The sequence below is a fragment of the Geotrypetes seraphini genome, chromosome 3 (assembly GCF_902459505.1).
Source record: "Geotrypetes seraphini chromosome 3, aGeoSer1.1, whole genome shotgun sequence".
NCBI lineage: Eukaryota > Metazoa > Chordata > Amphibia > Gymnophiona > Dermophiidae > Geotrypetes > Geotrypetes seraphini.
Window position 1 is genome coordinate 21,147,631 of NC_047086.1, and position 22,294 is coordinate 21,169,924.

The 22,294-nt window shown below is 47.1% G+C and overlaps 1 protein-coding gene across 5 annotated transcripts in view; it reads left to right on the plus strand.

Annotated features, from left to right (window-relative positions):
* Positions 1-22,294, plus strand: part of CCNC (cyclin C) — a 105,840-nt gene that overhangs the window by 64,360 nt on the left and 19,186 nt on the right. For all 5 annotated transcript variants that reach the window (XM_033937910.1, XM_033937908.1, XM_033937906.1 and 2 more), the window contains one exon: positions 5,156-5,223. In XM_033937910.1, coding sequence (XP_033793801.1) covers positions 5,156-5,223 — 68 coding nt within the window. The remainder of the gene's footprint in view (positions 1-5,155; positions 5,224-22,294) is intronic.

A 22,294-nucleotide genomic window follows, 5' to 3' on the forward strand; every position in this document is an offset into this window, starting at 1 on the left:
CTCACGGTGACATTCTTTTTGATGCTTCTTGTGCTCTTTCCAGTTCCCCTCAGTTTTGTCCTTTTTCCATTTCTTGAATGATTTTTTCTTATTGCCTATCGCTTCCTTCACTGTTTTGGTTATCCACGCCGGGTCTTTTGTTCGATTCTTTTTACACCCCTTCCTGAATCTGGGGATATACAGATTTTGCGCCTCACTCACTATGTCCCTGAAGAAGGACCAGGCATGATTTACCGTTAGCCATGTTTTGGAAGTGTTCCTAAGTTTCTTCCTTACCAATTCCCTCATTGCTTCGTAGTTTCCTTTCCTGAAGTTAAAAGTTGTCGCAATGGATCTCTTTCCTTTTGACACTCCTACCTCAACCTTGAACTTGATCATATTATGATCGCTGTTTCCCAACGGTCCCACTACTTCTACTTCCTTTGCAGGTCCCCTTAACCCATTTAGGATTAGATCCAGAGTGGCATTTCCTCTTGTCGGTTCTCTAACAAGCTGTTCAATGAAACAATCCTGTGTAGCTTCCAGGAATTTTGTCTCCCTAGTGCATTTCGAGCTTCCAAGCCTCCAGTCTATCCCAGGGTAGTTGAAGTCTCCCATAATAACCGTGTTGCCGCTTTTGCATTCACGCTTCATCTCGGCTTCCATTTCCTCATCGATATCTCTGGTTTGCCCCGGTGGACGATAAAATAGGCCTATCTTTATTTCAGGCCCTTTCCTTCCCGGTATTTTAACCCATAGAGATTCCGGCTTGCTGGCCGTCTCTGCTGTGTCCATTTGTGTGGATTGTATGCCTTCTTTTATGTATAGGGCTATTCCACCTCCTTTTTGTCCTGTTCTGTCCTGGCGATAGAGCTTGTATCCCGGTAGTGCTGTATCCCATTTGCTTTCCTCATTCCACCATGTTTCAGAGATTCCAATGATGTCGATGTCTTCTGCGTTGGCCAAGGCTTCTAGTTCCCCCATTTTGTTTCTTAGGCTCCTTGCATTAGCATATATGCACTTTAGATCCTGGTATTTTGCTGTCCTCCTTTCTTTTCCCTGTGCTTCGGTCCATATTTTCTTCTCTTTTGCTGCAGACATTGTAACCACTTCTTCTGGGTTAGTCGACTCCTGCAGTTTGTCCCTTGTTCCTTCCCAGCCATTTTTCCCCTCGGTATCTTCACAGGATACCGTCTTCCGAATCGTCGACCCTTTGTCAACTGTCGGCTTTCCCCTTCTTCTTAGTTTAAAGCCTGTTCTATTCCTCTCTTGACGTTGTTTGCTAGGAGTCTAGTTCCTGCTACGCTCAGGTGCAGTCCATCTTTCCTGTATAGCTTGCTGTATAGCCGTCATTCATTTTGCCGATTTATAACGTTCAAGTGCAGATAGGTTGCAGAGGTGTATTTGGACCAGACTCAATAGCATTGAGGGGGACGTATTGCTCGAGTAACAGTATTTAATTCACTTGTTTGGTCTTTTTTGGACTTGAGCTGAGCAAGACTGCAAGTGAATTACTTTGTGCGTGAGCTCTAGGATGAATGCTTTTATTTTGAAAACAAAACTTTCTGGTAATGTTTTGTATGTGTATGTATAGGTCCCTTGAAGTCTGTTATAACGAGATTATATTGTATACAGTGTGTGTATCCTATATAATAAAACCCTAGAGCGCGCATGCACTCTTGAAACTTCGTGATCCCTGCCGCTGTGATTTCTGATCCGTGGCCGCGTTCCATTTTAGAACGCGGAGGCAGGGATCATTCTAGCCACTCCCCTCCTCCTGCCCTCACTCACCAATACTGTATACAATATAATCTCGTTATAACAGACTTCAAGGGACCTAGCAAAACAGTCCGTTATATCCAGAGTTGCATTTTTTAAAAACTTTATTTAGGTCAACTTGAAACAGCGTACATACAATCAATGAACAACAATCACTGCAACATCAATAACAAAACTCAGCAAAACATTGGTACGGCACAAAATGATTGCAAAACCAGAACGCTAAAAGATGTTCTAAAGCATTATGTCTTACTGTACTGGAAAGAAAAATAATCTTGTCATTTTCTTCTGGGCTGCATTTCTTTCATATGTTTTAGTGATGTACGCATTTTGATACTGTATCACTGGCACGCCACGCGCCTTGAAGGCAGAGCCTATATGTCTGTTATAGCTGAACAAAACTACAGCTAAAAGCGGCTCTGGGGACCAAATTGTTTGTCCGTTATATGCGAGTCCGCTATATGTGGTGCTTTTCTGCATGTTCATAAAGGCACACGGTTGGACCAGCGGACCTCATCCGTTATAGACAGTATTCCGTTATAAGCGAGTCCGTTATAACGAGATTATACTGTGCATGTATATATTTGTTTGTTTAAGTTTATTTAAGATTTGATATTCCGCTTCTGCATTTTACTGACCTAAGCGGTTTACAATGTATCAAACTAAAATGAAATTATATATATTGTACTAGTGTTTAAGCCCGTTACATTAACGGGGGCTAGAAAGCAGCCCCCTTTCCCTCTCCCCCTCCAGTTCCTCCCTGACTGTCTCTCCGTGGCCCACTTCTGTCTCCCCTCCCCCAAGCAAAGCTGCATACCTTCCAGCACACCCCTCCCCCAAAGCAGCCCTTTCCTTCTCCCCCTCCTTTGAGAATTTTTACCTGCATGGGACACCTGCAGCACCGGCATGATACCCTCCAGCCGTTCCTCTGAGCGAAACTGCCACCACCTGTTCAAACTCCTTCATGCGCCGCCCGCCTACACACTGTTGAAGCTGCCGCACGCCGTCCCCACAGTCTGGCCGGCTCCCTTAGTCCCTTCCTGCCCTGATTTGCTCTGCCGTGTCCCTGATGACATCATCAGAGACGGGCAGAGCAAATCAGGGCAGTAGAAGGCCACGAAGCAGCGTGTTTAGAGTGCTGTGTCAGCTGCTGGTGTCAGGAGGTTTGTCGGGACCGCGGGAAGGGAAGAGGGGCGGCGGCAAGGGACTGAGGGAGCCGGCAAGACCGCGGGAAGGGAGGGTTGGATGGGAGAGTCAGACCGCGGTGGGGAGGGTCGGATGGGAGGCTGAACGGGGGTTCGGGTGTCTGGGGGGGGGGGGTGAAGACGCCGCCGCCGAAGACGAACTGTCTTACAGGGAAAAAAACCCTAAGCGCGCATTCGCACTCCTTTGGCCACAGCCCGACAGATCAGGGATCAGGGAAGCACGCGGTAAGAGTGCGCATGCGCGCTTAGCATTTTATTATATAGATGATAGAAACTATTACAGAATTAAATTTTGTGACTTGTCATTGTGCATTTGGGTTGGCGAAGGCTTCACTTTTTTGCTTACCCTAAGCCTTCCTTTAAGTAAATATATTTCTTAGTGGCACATAAGAATAGCCTTACTGGGTCAGACCAATAGTCCATCAAGCCCAGTAGCCCTTTCTCACGGTGGCCAATCCAGGTCCCTAGCCAAAACTCTCCTTTCACAGCATGCCCCACTCATAGATCCCCCGTCTGCCAAAACATAGCCAGTATCCCTCTGGGGAGATGGTGAGAGGGTTGCCAGCTGAACAGACCAAAAAGGAATCTCCCCATATGTAGCTACAGGAAAGGACAAAGCAGTTCAGAAAAACAGTATTGTGGGATCACTGTATTAAGCTGGCTGCCCTCTACAAAAACATACAAATTAAAACTATCCTTCCCCTCATTAAGAGGCATTTCCCATAAAGGAAAACTAGGGACATCCCTTCCCTTCAGAATCACCGAGCTCTGGAACAACCTTTCCTCCCCTCTTTGGAACCTGAGCTCTCTCCAACCTTTCCGCAAACATCCGAAGACCTGGCTATTCTCAAAAATCTGATACTTATTCCATCTCCGGCATTCTAAGCCCTCTAAAACTCTTCATACTTGGACCTCTAACCCTTCATTGTAGTTCCTTTCCATCCCATCTCCTGTAAACCATGCCGAGTTCCACGAATGTGGAGATGATGGCGGTATACAAACCTAAGATTTAGTTTAGTTTAGTTTAGCCTTACTGAGTCAGACCAATGGTCCATCAAGCCCGGTGGCCAATCCAGGTCCCTAGTACCTGGCCAAAACCTAAGGAGTAGCAACATTCATACTCTGATTCTACCGTTTCTCCTTAAAGAATGACATGGGAATGGTTTCCTGCGATTATCTGTGGGGACAGGAACGGTAATGAATTTTGTCACTGTGTCATTCTCTGTCCCTAACCACATTTACATGCTGGCAGGTGCTTCGGTGTAGATGCCTACCAGCTAATTTTTTTAAATTACTTTCAATTATCAGCAACAATTAAGCCAATTAAGAAAATTAAGTTAAGTGCCTAGACCGGCTAGGTGCGTTGATCTTCAGGTTCTATTTATAGAATCTGGGCCAGAATACTCACAGGAATCTGCTAAACCAATTGCTGAAGGCTGCATCGGTGTCTAACCGAAGCAGTATGGGAAAACGGCATCAGCTTACCTGTCTAAAGTCTGTGGGAGAAGCAGGATATGAACCCTGCTCTCAGCTTACTGCTTTAACCAATGGGCTTTCCATCCACCCTTGTTAGCAAAAGTTGGGTCCAGCCACCTCCCGGCACCTATTCCTTTTGGAGTTTTCTAGATGTTATGGCTCCAACTTCTCTCCCAGCCCAAAATATGACTTGTGTCCTCTTTGTCTTTGTATTTCAAGATGACTCTTAGCTCTGTGGGTAGGAAATTTTGTGTGTCTTGTTTTTAACATCCTTAAAAAACCCCAAATAGAAAACACTCTTGGAAGGCTAAATATACATATTCCTTTTAAGAGAAAGGCTTTGGTTCTGGATATATTTTTCCACTAAGTAACTTATGTTTGGCTAACATTCTAACTGGAACCACATCTCCTTTGTTTTGGACCAAATTCAGTTACATTTCTTGTCTTAATCCCTGGCCTTTGAGTAACGTAGAATATCTTTAGCTTTGAAACAGAGCTCTGTTTTGAGACTGGCGTTTACCACTAAACATCTTACAATTTATTTATTTATTTATTTATTTTTTCAAAGAAAGATATGGACTGATAAGCCTCTGATAAAAAGTGTTATATTGTAAGATAACTTTATTCATCCCTGAGAAGATTAATTCTAGCATTTGAAAGAGAACCATCCTTGGGTAACATTTCCTCTTTTGTTAATGTATGTTTTATCTCCATAGGCGGATAGTGAATGATACCTACAGGACAGATCTGTGTCTATTATACCCTCCTTTCATGATAGCCCTAGGTAAGTGATGATGGGTGTGGATATGTTTTAAGTACAGTACAAGCTTGACAAGCCAGTTATTTTGGCAGTATTATCTTGATCTCTGTCTAAAGCCTGCTATATTTTTTTCTCCCATTTCTCAGTCTCCTTTCTTTTTGTCTTAATAGAATTTCTGTTTGCACAATTTATTTATTGCTTCCCATCTTTCTCACTCTTTGTTTTAAAGAGCCCTTTCCCAAATTTACAGTTCAGGTTATGATATATTCTGATAAATATGGTTATTAGGATTCATAAAAATAATTGGAAGGAGCTTTCAGAAACTGTTTAGGTACCAGAAAAGAGGAGAGTTCTGTGTGCTAGGGGCGAGAGGGCTCTTAGAGGAGATAACGTGTGATTGGAACAACTGAGTGACATCACTGAAGGCAGGAACAAGAACAAATGCCATGAATGGTGTGTGGCAGTTGGGATGTGCCCAGAGGGGCATGACCTAAAGGGCACGCACCTTAGAGTCTCTTGGAGTCGAGGAGTGGTTTGTATGAATTCTTCCTCAAGTCTATTTGCTTTTTATTTAATTATGGGTAAGCAGAAAGCTAAGATACATAATATCCCAACCTCCTCACCCAAAATACCAGGCCCAATGGATAAATATAGTGTGTTGCAAACTTTTTAAGCTGCGTCACACTAATCTCGGGGCCGTGGCTGGAGGGCACCTGGAAATGTGTGGACAACGATGCCACGTGCATGTGTGATGTCATCACGTCAACGTCCACCAGCCACAGCCCTGAGCCTCCTATTACCGCCACTGGTGTAGAGTGCTGGAGAAGGAGCAGAGACGCAGGCTGACTGATTACAGGACATGCCTCTAGCTGTGAAAATCACGTCCTGTAAGCAGTGCGCCGGCACTTCGCCAATATCTCATGGCATACCTGGAATCTGCCGTGGTACACAGCTTGCGATACACTGGACAAACACATGATGGCGTTTAAAAGAAATTGTGTCTAATTTTCCTTTGTCTTCTCCAGAGCTTGGCCCCTCCTTGAATCAAGGGGGTAGATCCATTCCATCTCAGCCATGGTTACCCAGTCTCAGTCCAACATGGCTTTAGAGAATGTGGGTAATTTACAATCTTCAGCAGGAGGATCCAAGGGCCACTTGTCCTCACAGTCTGGGGCCACTGTTTCTTTCCATAATAAATTGCACTAGCTAAACAGTTAGATTTAGTTGTGTTCTTTCACCAAAGTTACTGCAGATAAGCTGGAGAAAATAGAGGTGAAGACTTCTCAATTGGGAAATTATATAGTATCTGAGTTGTGCTGGTGTGACTGCTAGTAAAGATAGTTTAGTAATTCCCAGGAAACGTGAATGAATGGCAAATGATCTCAGATTTCTACATTTTCCTGTTACGCATTTCTTATCGCCTGAGACTTTGCTAAGGAAATATTTTTCTGAAGTCTTGAGGCTTCCAAACTCTAAAGAAATTGCTTTATCAGAGATGTTTTTCCTTCCTGCTAATGTGCTTCAGTTGCCTACAGCAGAAGGAGCTGCTGCTGTTCTAATAGTCCCAGTCTAACTGTATTTTTGGAAGACTCACAGGAGATGTCTAAGGCAGCAAAATGGTTGGTGACATTTGTAATAGAAGAAGATAGGAGTATTAAGAAAACATAGAAACATAGAAGATGACGGCAGAAAAGGGCTACAGCCCATCAAGTCTGCCCACTCTGCTTACCCACCCCCTGTCTATGCCCTAATGACCCAATTTCCTTATCTTGACCCTCGTAGGGATCCCACATGGGAATCCCATTTATTCTTAAAGTCTGGCACGCTGTCTGCCTCGATCACCTGCACTGGAAGCTTGTTCCAATGATCAACCGCTCTCTCTGTGAAGAAATACTTTCTGGTGTCGCCATGAAATTTTCCGCCCCTGAGTTTGAGCGGGTGCCCTCTTGTGGCCGAGGGTCCCTTGAGAAAGAAAATATCATCTTCCACTTCGACACGTCCCGTGAGGTACTTAAATGTTTCGATCATGTCTCCCCTCTTCCTACGTTCCTCAAGAGTGTAGAACTGCAATTTGTTCAGTCTCTCTTCGTACGAGAGACCCTTGAGCCCCGAGATCATCCTGGTGGCCGTCCATTGAACCGATTCAATTCTGCGCACATCTTTACTGTAATGTGGCCTCCAGAATTGCACACAGTACTCCAGATGAGGTCTCACCATGGCCCTGTACAACGGCATTATGACTTCAGGCTTTCGGCTGACGAAACTTCTATTGATACAACCCAATATCTGCCTTGCCTTAGATGAAGCCTTCTCCACTTGATTGGCAGTTTTCATGTCTGCACTGATGATTACTCCTAAATCTCGTTCTGCTGAAGTCCTAGTTAAAGTTTCTCCGTTCAAGAAGTACGTCCTGCATGGATTTCCGCTTCCGAGGTGCATGACCTTACATTTCTTAGCATTGAAGCCTAGCTGCCAGGTTGAGGACCAACTTTCCAATGTAAGCAGGTCCTGCGCCATATAATTCTGTAAACTGCATTCACTTACTATATTACATAGTTTGGCGTCATCGGCGAATAGTGTTATTTTACCTTGAAGCCCTTGAGTCAGATCCCCTATGAATATGTTGAAAAGGAGTGGACCCAGGACCGAGCCCTGCGGCACTCCACTGGTCACCTCCGATGTTTTAGAGAGGGTACCATTAACCACCACCCTCTGAAGTCTGCCATTCAGCCAATCATTGACCCATGCAGTTAGTGTCTCTCCTAACCCCATCGATTCCATCTTGCTTAGCAGCCTGCGGTGTGGGACACTGTCAAAAGCTTTCCTGAAGTCCAGGTACACGACGTCCAAAGACTCTCCCAAGTCCAACTTTCTTGTTACCCAGTCAAAGAAGCTGATGAGATTGGATTGGCAGGACCTACCCTTGGTGAATCCATGCTGACTGGGATCCCGAAGATTCCCTTCATTCAAGATCGTGTCCAATTTGCTTTTAATTAGTGTTTCCATGAGTTTGCACACTATTGATGTGAGACTCACCGGTCTATAATTCGCAGCCTCTGCCCTGCAACCCTTTTTATGCAGAGGAACGACATTAGCTAATTTCCAGTCCAGGGGAACTTTCCCCTTACTTAGGGAGAGATTGAATAGCTCAGCCAACGGTTTTGCCAGGACATCGCTCAATTCTCTGAGCATTCTTGGGTGCAAATTGTCTGGTCCCATGGCTTTGTTCACCTTGAGTCTTGCCAGTTCACTGTAAACTTCACCTGGTGTGAACTCAAAATTCTGAAACGGGTCTTCTGTGCTTTGTGTTGCCTTCAACTGGGGACCGTGTCCCGGTGCCTCACAGGTGAAGACTGAGCAGAAGTATTCATTCAGTAGTTCGGCTTTATCGGAATCTGCTTCCACGTAACTTCCGTCCGGTCTTCTAAGGCGTACTATCCCGCCTGTGTTCCTTTTTCTGTCACTAATATACCTGAAGAAGGATTTGTCCCCCTTTTTAATGTTTTTGCCAGAATTTCTTCCACTCGAAGTTTTGCCTCCCTAATTGCCATTTTGACCGCTGTAGACCTGGTCCTATATTCTACTTTTGCCTCTCTTTTCTCCGTGCGCTTATAGGAGAGAAACGCTTTTTTCTTCTCCTTAATGAGGTGCGAGATCTCCGTGGTGAACCATTGGGGTTTATTGTTTCTTTGTCGTTTATTTACTGATTTTATGAAGCGGCTAGTTGCTTCATGTATGGTTGATTTCAGTGTTAACCACTTAGCTTCTACATCATCGGTCTCCGCTTGGTCCTGCAGCGTCTGATGGACGAAATTTCCCATGCGTGCGAAGTCTGTGCCCCGGAAATTGAGTACCTTTGTTTTCGTGTTTGATCTAGGGAAGCCTTTCCTAAGGTTGAACCATACTATATTGTGGTCGCTGGAGGCTAGCGTATCTCCTACTGAGACCTCTGAAACGCTTTCCCCGTTGGTGAGTACCAGGTCGAGGATCGCCTGGGCCCTAGTGGGCTCCGTTACCATTTGTTTGAGACGTGCTCCCTTTATGGAGGTTAAGAGCCTCCTGCTACCGCTGGTTGTCGCTGAAAATGAGTTCCAGTCTGCATCAGGCATATTGAAGTCCCCTAGCAGTACAGCTTCTCCTCGTAGAGTGATATTCTCTATGTCTTCAATTAATTCTGCGTCCATGTCTTCCAGTTGTCTTGGGGGTCTGTAAACCACACCTAGATACAGGCATTTTTCTCTGCCTCTTGCCAGGTTTACCCAGAGGGACTCCCCGGTGTACTTGACATCTGTGATCCTGGTGGTTTTGATGTCCTCTTTAATGTATAGAGCTACCCCCCCTCCTAACCTGCCCTCTCTGTCCTGACAAAGTAGATTGTAGCCCGGTATAGCCATATCCCACCCATATGAGTCCGTGAACCAAGTTTCAGATATTGCCACCACATCTAGGTCGGCATTCCTTATTTCAGCCTCCAATTCTAGAATTTTGTTACCTAAACTGTGTGCATTGACATACATCTTGTGTTTGCTAAGTCCCTGTGAGGCGTATCCTACCCGAGTCGGTGTGACTCCCAAAGAACTGTTTGCAATGTGGGTTCTTACCTTGGACATGGAAGCGGAGTTTCGACTCACCTCATCAGGATAATTCCTTTCTGCACTAATATGTGAATGGGTACCCTCCCCCGACTTACCTAGTTTAAAGCCCTGTGAAGCAGGCGGGCTAGTCGGTGTCCGAAGACGTTCTTACCCCTACTGGTCAGATGGAGTCCGTCTGGTCCCTGAAGTCCTTGTAGCGCTTCCCCATAGTTTAGGAATCCGAAGTTCATATCCCGGCACCATCCCTGTAGCCACTCGTTCGTCCTCAGGATACGTTCATCTCTGGCTCTTCCCTTGCCTCTAACTGGGAGGATCGATGAGAAAACCACCTGCGCTCCTGTCTGCTTCAGCCTCTCACCCAGTGCTCCAAAGTCTCTGGTGATGGTCTCCGGTGTGTTCCTGGTCGTGTCGTTGGTTCCTATGTGGACAAGAAGCATAGGAAAGTGGTCTCGGGGCGTGAGTAGTCTATCCAGACTGGCGGTGACATCTCGTATCCTGGCTCCAGGCAGACAGCAGACCTCCCTAGATTGCATATCCGGTCTGCAAATTGGTCCCTCGGTGCCCCTCAGCATACAGTACTCCCCCGAGTACATACAGTACTCCCCCGAAATTCATGGGGGTTCCGTTCCAGGAACCCCCGTGAACTTTGAAAAACCGCAAATGCTGTTTTTCGCTTGTCGGGAGGCAGGAGAGGGCAGCTGGAGCGCCGGTGGGTGAGGAAAATCACTCGCGGTTTGCTCTGACCGCCTGTTCCTGTAGTAAAGTTGGGCTGCACCAATCAGGAGCTGCTTTGACACGCAACTCCTGATTGGTGTAGCCCAACTTTACTAAGGAAGAGGCAGTCAGAGCAAACCGTGAATGAGTCCACAATTTGCAAACTGTGAATTTGCGGGGGGAACACTGTATTTCCAACATAAAGATTCTTTCTTTTGTGGCCAAAGGATTCAACTTTTTCTGGATGCAACCTACACCATACCGCTGAGACGGAAGGCCCTTTTTTAGTCTTGAAATCTCAACTTGTGGCGTTGGGTGGAATTTTTTATTTGAACTTTGTGTAGATAATTGGTTACTTTTGCAGGGAAGAATTATGTATTCTTTGAGTCATCTCAGTTGGAAAATTTTATTTCTCATAATGTTTTATTTCACTTCATATTCTTGCTTTTTGACAAGAAATTTGCAATAAGGGAGGTAAATTATAAAGTGGATGATTAAGAAAATAGTGCATCTATATAGGATTGTATGATCCTTTATTCCTTATATTTTTCTTTACAATATTGGCCCTGCTCCCTCTCACGATGTGGACTTTATTTAGTATATTTTCTTTAGATACAATTTTCTTATGTTACTATGATTCAGACGTTAAATACTTGAAAGGTATTAACGTAGAACATAATCTTTTCCAGAGAACATAATTTGAGGTTGAGGGGTGGTAGACCCAAGAGCAATGTAAGGAAATTCTTTTTTATGGAGAGGGTGGTGGATGCCTGGAATGCGCTTCCAAGAGAGGTGGTGGAGATGAAAATGGTGACAGAGTTCAAAAAAGCGTGGGATGAACACAGAGGATCTAGAATCAGAAAAGAATAGTAAATATTGAAGAACTAAGGCCAGTACTGGGCAGACTTACACGGTCTGTGTCTGTATATGGCTGTTTGGTGGAGGATGGGCTGGGGAGGGCTTCAATGGCTGGGAGGATGTAGATGGGCTGGAGTGAGCTTTGACGGAGACTTCAGTAGTTGGAACCTAAGCACAGTACCGAGCAGAGCTCTTTGGATTCTTGCCCAGAAATAGCTAAAAAAAAAAAAGACAAATTTTTAGATTGAATCAGGTTGGGCTGACTAGATGGACCATTTGGGTCTTTATCTGCCGTCATCTACTATGTTACTATGTATTTTCATTTTTAAGAACCAGGGATTTTTCTTGTGTTTTCCTTCTCTGCTTGTTCTGACTTTTTCCTAAATGTTATTTATTATCTTCAACCTTTTTTTTTTTTTCTATTCGCCTTCTTTTCCAAATTTGAAATACCAGGTGCTCTGGCTCCTAGATTTTTCTAGCTCTGTTTTTTAGATACATAATATGAGCTTTTAAAATTTCATGGGACTGCTTCAGCAGTTCTAAAGATCTGGTTAGACCTCATTTAGAATATTGTATACAATTCTGGAGACTGCATCTTCAAAAAAGATATAAACAGGATGGAGTCAGTTCAGAGGAAGGCTACTAAAATGTTTGGTCTTCATGATAAGCTGTATGGGGACAGACTTAAAGATCTCAATACTTTGGAGGAAATGCAGGAGAGAGGAAATATGATAGAGATGTTTAAATACCTATATGGCATAAATATGCATAAGGCGAATCTCTCATTTGAAAAGCTCTGGAATGAGAGAGCATAGGATGAAGTTAAGACATGATATGCTCAGGAGTAATTTAAGGAAATACCTTTTTTTACAGAAATGATGGTAGATGCATACAATGGTCTCCTGGTAGAGATGGTGGAGACAGACTGTGTCTGAATTCAAGAGAGCGTGGGACAGGCACATGGGATCTCTTAGGACGAGGAGGAGATTGTGGATGCTGCGGATGGGCAGACTGGATGGGCCATTTGGCCTTTATCTGCCATCGTGTTTCTATGTATTTATTTTGTACCTGGGGCAATGGAGGATTAAGTGACTTGTCCAGGGTCACAGGAGGCAGTGCTGGGATCAATCCCACAACCTCAGGATGCCGAGGGGTGGCCTAGTGCTAGAGCTGCTGCCTCAACTCAAAATGCCTATATATATGTGAACCCAGGGCAGGATTAACCAATAGGCCAAGTAGGCACGTGCCTAGGGCCCGAAATAGTCAGGGGGCCCCGATGAAGGAGGGCATCAACATTGTTTTTTCCAAACGGTGATGGGCCCCTCCAGCATCGATTGGCAATGCGGGCCCCCCCCCCCCCCCCCCGATTGGCAACATGGCCCCCCCCCATCGACAGAAAGTAAGACAAGCAAGCAACATGGGTAAGAAAGGCAACGGGAACTGTAATTGTGCAAGCGGTGCTGCTTGCCCAAAGCTTCCCTCTGACGCAGCTTCCTGTTTCCGCCTGGGCGCATGGTGGGGTGGGGCGGGGCAGGGGGGCCCAATGTGCTTGTGTGCCTAGGGGCCCTCGACGAATTAATCCTGCCCTGTGTGAACCGCTTTGAATGTGTAGCCACCTTTTTGGTATACAAGTCCTTCCCCCTTTATCTGCCTTCATATTTTTCTGTTTCTAATTTTATCACTTCAGATCTGTAGGCAAGCTTTCCAAATTTCAGTTTTAGTGTGCCATACAGCTTATATGAAATAAAATGTCACAGCTTTCCAAGAGAGTTTTTCTCTGAGACCATTATTGTTAAGCATTGTAATGAGACCTTAATGTTGACTAAAGGCTTACTAGCATCAGTCCCTAAAGCCAGCTATTGGCATGACAGAGTTGGCAGTTGCTCTTTTGTGAATCCCATCTCACGTCACAACACAGAGCCTTTTTGGCTCTGACATACAGGGATTCCCCTCTTCCTTCACACACCCTCTTCTCATTTAACTCTGTTCTTGAGCAAGTCAAATTGTCCACCTTGCACTGCTTTCTCCTTCTATCACAAGACTCCTACACAAATTCACTTGACTCCCATCCTTTTAAAATTTGAAATCGGGGGGGGGGGGGGGGGGGGGGGCGTGGCCGTGCAGAGCGCAGGGAAGACGCGGTTCTCCCCTTGATCTAGCCTCCCTGCACTATATTCGGCGACTATATTTCGCCCTGAGAGCTTCCTTCGGTTTTGTTGGGGCTTATGGACAGGTTTGTGCACAAAACCGGAGTGGAGATGGCAGCGAAAACAGGCAAAAAGGAGCGTGAGCGCCTGAAGTCGGGGCCTGGATCTGAAGGGAAAATGGCGGGCTCCGCGGATGCGGCGGATCTGGTGGGTGACGAATTAATTAGCCGCCTCACTGAAGCGGTTGTTACTGCCCTGGGCTCCCGTTTGGATGAAATGAATGCAAATCTGGCGACACTTTCCACCACAGTGGCTGATTTTAATGGTAGAGTGGCTGAGGTTGAGAACAGGGTCAGCTCAGCGGAGGACTCTATCATTGCAGTACAGGAGGAGCTGAACCAACTGCGTAGCAAAGTTCTCAGTTGTGAGGAAAAATTGGAGGACTAGGAGAACCGTTCTAGGCGGAACAATCTGCGTTTGGTGGGTATCCCTGAGACAATATCGGATGTGGAGCTGCTTCCTACCCTGGAAAAATGGATGGCATCTGAGTTGCTGGCTGCACATGGCTTGGGCCCCTTGAGAATAGAAAGAGCGCACCGGTTGGGCAGGAAACAGGAAGGTATGCCCAGGCCTCGTGTGGTGATTGTGCGTATTCTTAACTTTGCCCACAAAGATCTGATTTTCAAGAATTACCGCCAAAGAAAAGATCTGCAGTTCCAGAATCAGCGGATTCTGCTATTCCAGGATTACTCTGCACAGGTGGCTTCTCTCCGTCGGAGCTTCTCTTCAGTCTGCAAACAGCTCACCGAGCGCAAGCTGCGTTTTACGCTGCAGTTTCCCGCCAAGCTCCGGGTGCTCTATAATAATAATAATAATAACTTTATTTTTATATACCGCCAGCTATCTTGCGACTTCTAGGCGGTTTACAGTAAAAGAGATTGTGAATACAGTAAAAGAAAATGTAAATACAATAAAGAGAGGCTTTACGTACAATGAATTAAGGAGTTTAGCAGTGTACATCTCAATACAATAAATAATGGGCAGCCATTTATGTTTGACTCTAGTGATGCGGCTCGGGCCCAAGTTTTACAATGGTTTCCTGACCTGGCACTTGAAGGCTGTGCTTCTTTCCTGTGCCTTCTTCTATAGCCTCAGTGGAGGACCAAATGGAGCAAGGGTGGCCTTTCTGCAGGGACATGATGTCTATGCCACTTTGCATTTACACTTGTTATACCCAATTAATGAGGACAGTATTTTGTTCCGGTTTGAAGATGTTTTTATAGCACTTGTTTGGTTTGTTTGTGCTACTTGTTTTACTACGCTTTGACCTGTGTAGTTCTTTTCCTTTCTGCAGCACATCTGTCTGATGCCACTTTTCTAGCCCTTGTCTTTGATTCTTTTTTTCATCTTGGGGGCGGGGTTTCTGTGTGGGAGGCTGGAGGGGGGGGGGCTTGGGTTACATAGAGTCCCTCCATGAAGGAGTGGTGGTTTTCGGGGGATTGGGAGGGGGGAGTTGGGAGGGGAGGGGGATTTGGGGGAAGAGGGGAGGGGGTTCTGGATCAGTGTGGTGCTTGCTGGGTATAGTATGTGTGTTCTTTGGAAGTGTGGCTGCCGGGGGGAGGGCTGGGACCTCTGGCAGGAGATTTTGGTTTTTTGGGTGCGTTAGTATCGCTGGTTCTATTCACTGGATGTCACCTAAAAAGGGGGTGCGCTGTGTGACGTGGAATGTGTCTGGTATTAATTCCCCCATTAAGAGGACTAAGATTTTGCAATATTTAGCTAGGCATCAGGCTGATATTGTGGGCCTGCAAGAGACTAAGCTTACTAAGAAAGAACATGGTAAATTGCGACAGTCATGGGTGGGCCAATGTTATTCTGCCTCTGCTTCTAAGGCTAAGGCCGGAGTGGCCTTGCTCATACATAAATCTGTACCTTTTATTAAGTCCAGAGTTATCTCGGACCCGGAGGGGCATTATGTACTTGTGCAGGGCACTTTGTATCAACAACCTGTTATCCTGATGTCTGTGTATGCTCCTAATAGCTCTCAAAGATCCTTCTATAAAAAGCTTTTGGGGGTCTTGATGTCACTGACCCAGATCTCTGTGACCCAGACTTTTGCTGGGGGACTTTAATTCTATCTTGGATCCTGTATTGGATTCCACCAGGGGGTCCTCTGGTTCTTCCGGGAGGTCGGATAATGGGCTACAGGCTTGGCTGACTGCTTTAGATCTAGTGGATGTATGGAGAATATGTCATCCTGAGGAGAGGGATTTTACCCATACTTCTAAGGTGCATGATTCCTCCTCTAGAATAGACTATATTTTCCTATATGCTCCTCCTTCTATGCGGTCCATAAGGCTGAAATGGGAACTTTGGTCATCTCGGATCACACTATGGCATGGATGGATATTAGTGTGGGAAGAGGGCCCCCTGGTGGGGGAGGGCGTTGGTGTTTTCCAGTGGCGCTCTACTCGGATCCTGATTTCAAACAGTATCTGGAGCGGCAGTGGCGGGATTATGCAGAATTTAATGGGGTGCATGTGGGGGATGGGGTGCTTTTTTGGGAGACTGCTAAGGTGGTACTCCGAGGGACTGTGTTGGCTTATTGTGCCCACCAGAAGAAAATGAGGGCAGCTAAGATTATGCTCCTTGAACGTAAGGTGCGGGAGGCCAGAATTCTGGCCCTCCGCTTGCCTACTTTGGCCCATAAGAATGCTTTTCGGGTGGCACGGTCAGCGCTCCATGCCCTCCTACACGAGCAAGCCCAGAAATCTCTTTTTTATTATAAATATCGATTACATCGTTTCGGTAATAGGCCTGGCAGAATGCTGGCCCAACTGACTAAGGCGCGGCGGGGTTCTTCTTCCATTACCTCCCTTCGGGATTCTGGGGGGAGGCTGGTAACAGACCAGTCTCACCTTGAACAGCTATTTGTGCGCTTTTATAGCTCCTTGTATACAGCAGAGGTGGTGAACCAGGACGTTCAGATTCACGCTTATCTGGACACTTTGCCCCTGTCTCGGTTATCGGACACTGACAGCGCGAGCCTTACCTCTCCTATAATGAGGGAGGAGGTGTTGGGGGTTCTTAAACACTTGCCTTTGTGTAAATCGCCAGGTCCGGACGGGTTCAGTGGTGAATTCTACCGTCTTTTGCAGGGCTTTGTGGCTGACCCGTTGCGACTGTATTATGAGCAGACGGTGGATGGGGGTCATTTTCCTTCCAGTTCGAATCAGGCTTTGATCACGGTACTGCCTAAGCCGGGTAAAGACCCTCTTTCGGTGGAGTCATATCGGCCTATATCACTTATTAATGTTGATCTTAAAATTTTAGCGAGGATCTTAGCTAATCGGCTAGCGCCGCTTGTTCCCTCATTGGTGGGGGTAGACCAGGTGGATTTTGTGAAAGGTCAGCAGGCGGGCCATAATGTTCGGAAGCTCTTGATAGCTTTGGCTCATTGTGCATCTCGGAGATTACCTGCGTTGGCCATTAGTTTTGATTCCGAAAAGGCCTTTGATAGGGTCGAGTGGGCATTTCTTTTCCCACTCTTACAACGATATGGGGTGGATGGATTTTACCTGAGGGCTCTTCGTGCACTTTATTCCAACCCGGCGGCCGCTGTATTGTTTAATGGGGTTGCTTCTCCGGTTTTCCCATTGAAGAGGGGTACCCGGCAGGGTTGTCCCCTGTCACCTTTACTTTATATTCTATTTCTGGAACCCTTATTACTTCAGATACGTACGCATCCTCGAATATCAGGAGTGGAGATGAGAACTTCTTCCCTGCGTTGCATGGCCTTTGCGGATGATATTATGATGGTATTATCTGATCCGGTCACGAACCTTTCTTTCTTATTGGACTTGTTCCGGAGGTTTGGGGCCTTATCGGGTCTTAAACTTAATGTATCTAAATCGGAAGCATTGCCCATTAATATCGATATACCCTTTGTATGGTCTGATTTCCCCTTGAAAGAGGCTTCTCAACAGGTGAAATATCTAGGAACCTATATTCCTTCTTTGGTAGAGCGTCTTTATGAGCTCAATGTGAGGCCCTTGCTTCGTAAATCTGTTGAGAATCTTTGCCTATGGGGTGCGTTACCGGTATCCCTTGGGGGTCGCATATTTCTCTATAATATGATGATTGTTCCTAGATGGCTTTATTTGCTACAGACTCTGCCCCTCTGGATCCGTCACCGGGACTTGGAGGTGTTGTATCAAGCTCTGCGGGTTTTTCTGTGGAGGGGGCGGCGACCTCGTCTGCCCCTTCGTATCTTGATGTTACCTGAGGCGCAAGGGGGTTTTGGTTTATTGGATTTGCGTACGTATAATTTAGCATGTGGTCTGCGGCAGGTGCGGGATTGGTGCTTGGAGAGTTCCTCTTTTCTGACCTTTGCGGTGGAGAGGGATTTCTTGGCGCCGGTTTCTGGTTTATTTCTGCTGCATGCCCCCTCCATGCAGTTGACTTCGTCTCAGAGGCGGCATGTAGTCTGGTCCTATATGAGTACTATATGGAAAATGCTTTGTAAACATTTGAGTCTTAACTTTACTGTCTCTCCTATGTTGCCTCTATTGGGAAATCCGCATTTTAGTCCGGGTAGTGAATCCCGAGTTTTTCAGGTTTGGCATGATCATGGGATTCGTAGGGTGGGAGATGTCCTTTCTGAAAGAGGGACTCTCTTGTCATCTGTTGAGCTGGCGTCTTTATATGGGTTGGACAGTGTGGATGCCTTCAGCTATTTACAACTTCATCATTACAGCGGCAAGCGCTGAATCGGGTTGCCAGAGCAAAGGAGAAGAAGGCAGCGTGCTCTGGTAGCCTGACTGAGAGAGGGAGAGTCGGAGACACAGAGTTCTGCGCAGGGGAAGGAGGCAGGAAGAAGCACAGGACTCGGGGAAGCGGCGAGAGTACGCTCCGCCCACCCCCACCGCGTCAGAGGCAGCGTCGGACTCCCCCTTGATAGGGGGCGGAGCCAACGCGGCGAGCGCTGAATCGGGTTGCCAGAGCAAAGGAGAAGAAGGCAGCGTGCTCTGGTAGCCTGACTGAGAGAGGGAGAGTCGGAGACACAGAGTTCTGCGCAGGGGAAGGAGGCAGGAAGAAGCACAGGACTCGGGGAAGCGGCGAGAGTACGCTCCGCCCACCCCCACCGCGTCAGAGGCAGCGTCGGACTCCCCCTTGATAGGGGGCGGAGCCAACGCGGCAAGCGCTGAATCGGGTTGCCAGAGCAAAGGAGAAGAAGGCAGCGTGCTCTGGAAGCCTGACTGAGAGAGGGAGAGTCGGAGACACAGAGTTCTGCGCAGGGGAAGGAGGCAGGAAGAAGCACAGGACTCGGGGGAAGCGGCGAGAGTACGCTCCGCCCACCCCCACCGCGTCAGAGGCAGCGTCGGACTCCCCCTTGATAGGGGGCGGAGCCAACGCGGCAAGCGCTGAATCGGGTTGCCAGAGCAAAGGAGAAGAAGGCAGCGTGCTCTGGAAGCCTGACTGAGAGAGGGAGAGTCGGAGACACAGAGTTCTGCGCAGGGGAAGGAGGCAGGAAGAAGCACAGGACTCGGGGAAGCGGCGAGAGTACGCTCCGCCCACCCCCACCGCGTCAGAGGCAGCGTCGGACTCCCCCTTGATAGGGGGCGGAGCCAACGCGGCGAGCGCTGAATCGGGTTGCCAGAGCAAAAGAGAAGAAGGCAGCGTGCTCTGGTAGCCTGACTGAGAGAGGGAGAGTCGGAGACACAGAGTTCTGCGCAGGGGAAGGAGGCAGGAAGAAGCACAGGACTCGGGGAAGCGGCGAGAGTACGCTCCGCCCACCCCCACCGCTTCAGAGGCAGCATCGGACTCCCCCTTGATAGGGGGCGGAGCCAACAGCGCGCAGCCGTTCGGCGCGCGGCGAAGGCAAGCGGCAAAGGCGCTCGCCTTAGCGAGAGCGCCTTTGCGAAGGGCCTTTGAGAAGGGACAAGGCAACGGAGTAAGACAGAAGGGTAAAGAAGCGACAAGTACAGAAGGAAAGCACAGAAGGTAAGAAAGAGATAGACACAAAGGGCCAAGCCGTTCACACAAGTATAACAAGCAGGCAGAGGGAGAGAGTGAGAGAGAGGACACCAGCGGCTGGTAGAGAGAGAGAGGACTCCAGCAGCAGGTAGAGAGAGAGAGAGAGACACCAGCACAGAGCACCAACACAGAGAGAGAAGAGACAGAGAGGACACCACCAACAGGCAGTGAGCGAGAGGACACCAGAGATAGTTAGTGAAAGAAAGAGAGGGCACCAGCACAAAGAGAGAGTCAGGGAGGACACCAACAGCAGATAGGGAGAGAGAAAGGACACAAAGCGGGCACAAGTCACAAGTAATCTCAACTGATATCTTAAAGAAGGAACAACAATGGAAGCAGAAGGAAGCCAGAAGATGAGCTTTCCAGTGTTCTGCACAGACTGTCATATGTACGACTATCTCCCCTCGGGGAGACAGTCATATGTATGCAGTTGGTGTCAGGAACTGAAAAGCTTGAAGAAGGAGGTCAAGCGACTAGAGGACAAGATTCAGGAGCTAGAAGGATTTCACGCCACGGAGAGACACATTGAGGAGGAAGTCAGGGAACTCGAGAGATTCATTGAAGAGGCATACAGGACGAAGTGGAAGAGAACGAACTTCAGATGAAAGAAGAAGCTACAAGGATACCAACATGCAAGGGAGAGCAAGAAGAAGATTACCTCAAGGATGACACCCACAGAGGACTATCGCAAGAGGGGGAGATTTTGGCTAGTCGAGGCCCAAAAGAAGAAAGAGTGAAGTACATTGAGGACCTGAGACCGAAGCGAAAATTGAAGAGAGGAAAGTCAGCGATCCTAGTGGGAGACTCGATCCTTAGGCATGTGGACAGCCACATAGCAGGAGGGAGAGAGGACCGACTGGTGACCTGCCTTCCGGGAGCAAGAACCAAGGACATCGTGGACAAAATTGAAATGATCCTGGAAGGGGCGGAGACAGAAGAGACCGCTGTAGTGATCCACATCGGGACGAACGATGTCAGCAGGAGAGACTACAAAAGAAGCACACTGTTAGAACAATTCAAGATTCTGGGAAGGAAGCTGAAGATGAGGGCCCAGAAGATAGTGTTCTCAGAGATCCTACCAGTTCCGAGGGCAGATGTGAAAAGGCAGGAGGAACTACAATCAATAAATACGTGGATGAGGAGATGGTGTGAGGAAGAAGGATTCCACTTCGTGAGGAACTGGACGGCGTTCTGGGGCAAGAGCAAGCTCTACAGGAAAGATGGACTGCACCTGAGCGCAGCAGGAACTAGACTCCTAGCAAACAACGTCAAGAGAGGAATAGAACAGGCTTTAAACTAAGAAGAAGGGGAAAGCCGACAGTTGACAAAGGGTCGACGATTCGGAAGACGGTATCCTGTGAAGATACCGAGGGGAAAAATGGTTGGGAAGGAACAAGGGACAAACTGCAGGAGTCGACTAACCCAGAAGAAGTGGTTACAATGTCTGCAGCAAAAGAGAAGAAAATATGGACCGAAGCACAGGGAAAAGAAAGGAGGACAGCAAAATACCAGGATCTAAAGTGCATATATGCTAATGCAAGGAGCCTAAGAAACAAAATGGGGGAACTAGAAGCCTTGGCCAACGCAGAAGACATCGACATCATTGGAATCTCTGAAACATGGTGGAATGAGGAAAGCAAATGGGATACAGCACTACCTGGATACAAGCTCTATCGCCAGGACAGAACAGGACAAAAAGGAGGTGGAATAGCCCTATACATAAAAGAAGGCATACAATCCACACAAATGGACACAGCAGAGACGGCCAGCAAGCCGGAATCTCTATGGGTTAAAATACCGGGAAGGAAAGGGCCTGAAATAAAGATGGGCCTATTTTATCGCCCACCGGGGCAAACCAGAGATATCGATGAGGAAATGGAAGCCGAGATGAAGCGTGAATGCAAAAGCGGCAACACGGTTATTATGGGAGACTTCAACTACCCTGGGATAGACTGGAGGCTTGGAAGCTCGAAATGCACTAGGGAGACAAAATTCCTGGAAGCTACACAGGATTGTTTCATGGAACAGCTTGTTAGAGAACCGACGAGAGGAAATGCCACTCTGGATCTAATCCTAAATGGGTTAAGGGGAACTGCAAAGGAAGTAGAAGTAGTGGGACCGTTGGGAAACAGCGATCATAATATGATCAAGTTCAAGGTTGAGGTAGGAGTGTCAAAGGGCAAGAGATCCATTGCGACAACTTTTAACTTCAGGAAAGGAAACTACGAAGCAATGAGGGAATTGGTAAGGAAGAAACTTAGGAACACTTCCAAAACATGGCTAACGGTAAATCATGCCTGGTCCTTCTTCAGGGACATGGTGAGCGAGGCACAAAATCTGTATATCCCCAGATTCAGGAAGGGGTGTAAAAAGAATCGAACAAAAGACCCGGCGTGGATAACCAAAACAGTGAAGGAAGCGATAGGCAATAAGAAAAAATCATTCAAGAAATGGAAAAAGGACAAAACTGAGGGGAACTGGAAAGAGCACAAGAAGCATCAAAAAGAATGTCACCGTGAGGTTCGGAAAGCCAAAAGAGAGTATGAAGAGAGGCTAGCCAGGGAAGCAAGAAATTTCAAACCATTCTTCAGATATGTTAAAGGGAAGCAGCCGGCTAGAGAGGAAGTGTGACCGCTGGACGACGGAGACAGGAAGGGAGTGGTGAAGGAGGAGAAGGTAGTGGCAGAAAGGCTTAACATGTTCTTCTCGTCTGTATTTACAAACGAAAACACGTCCAACATACCG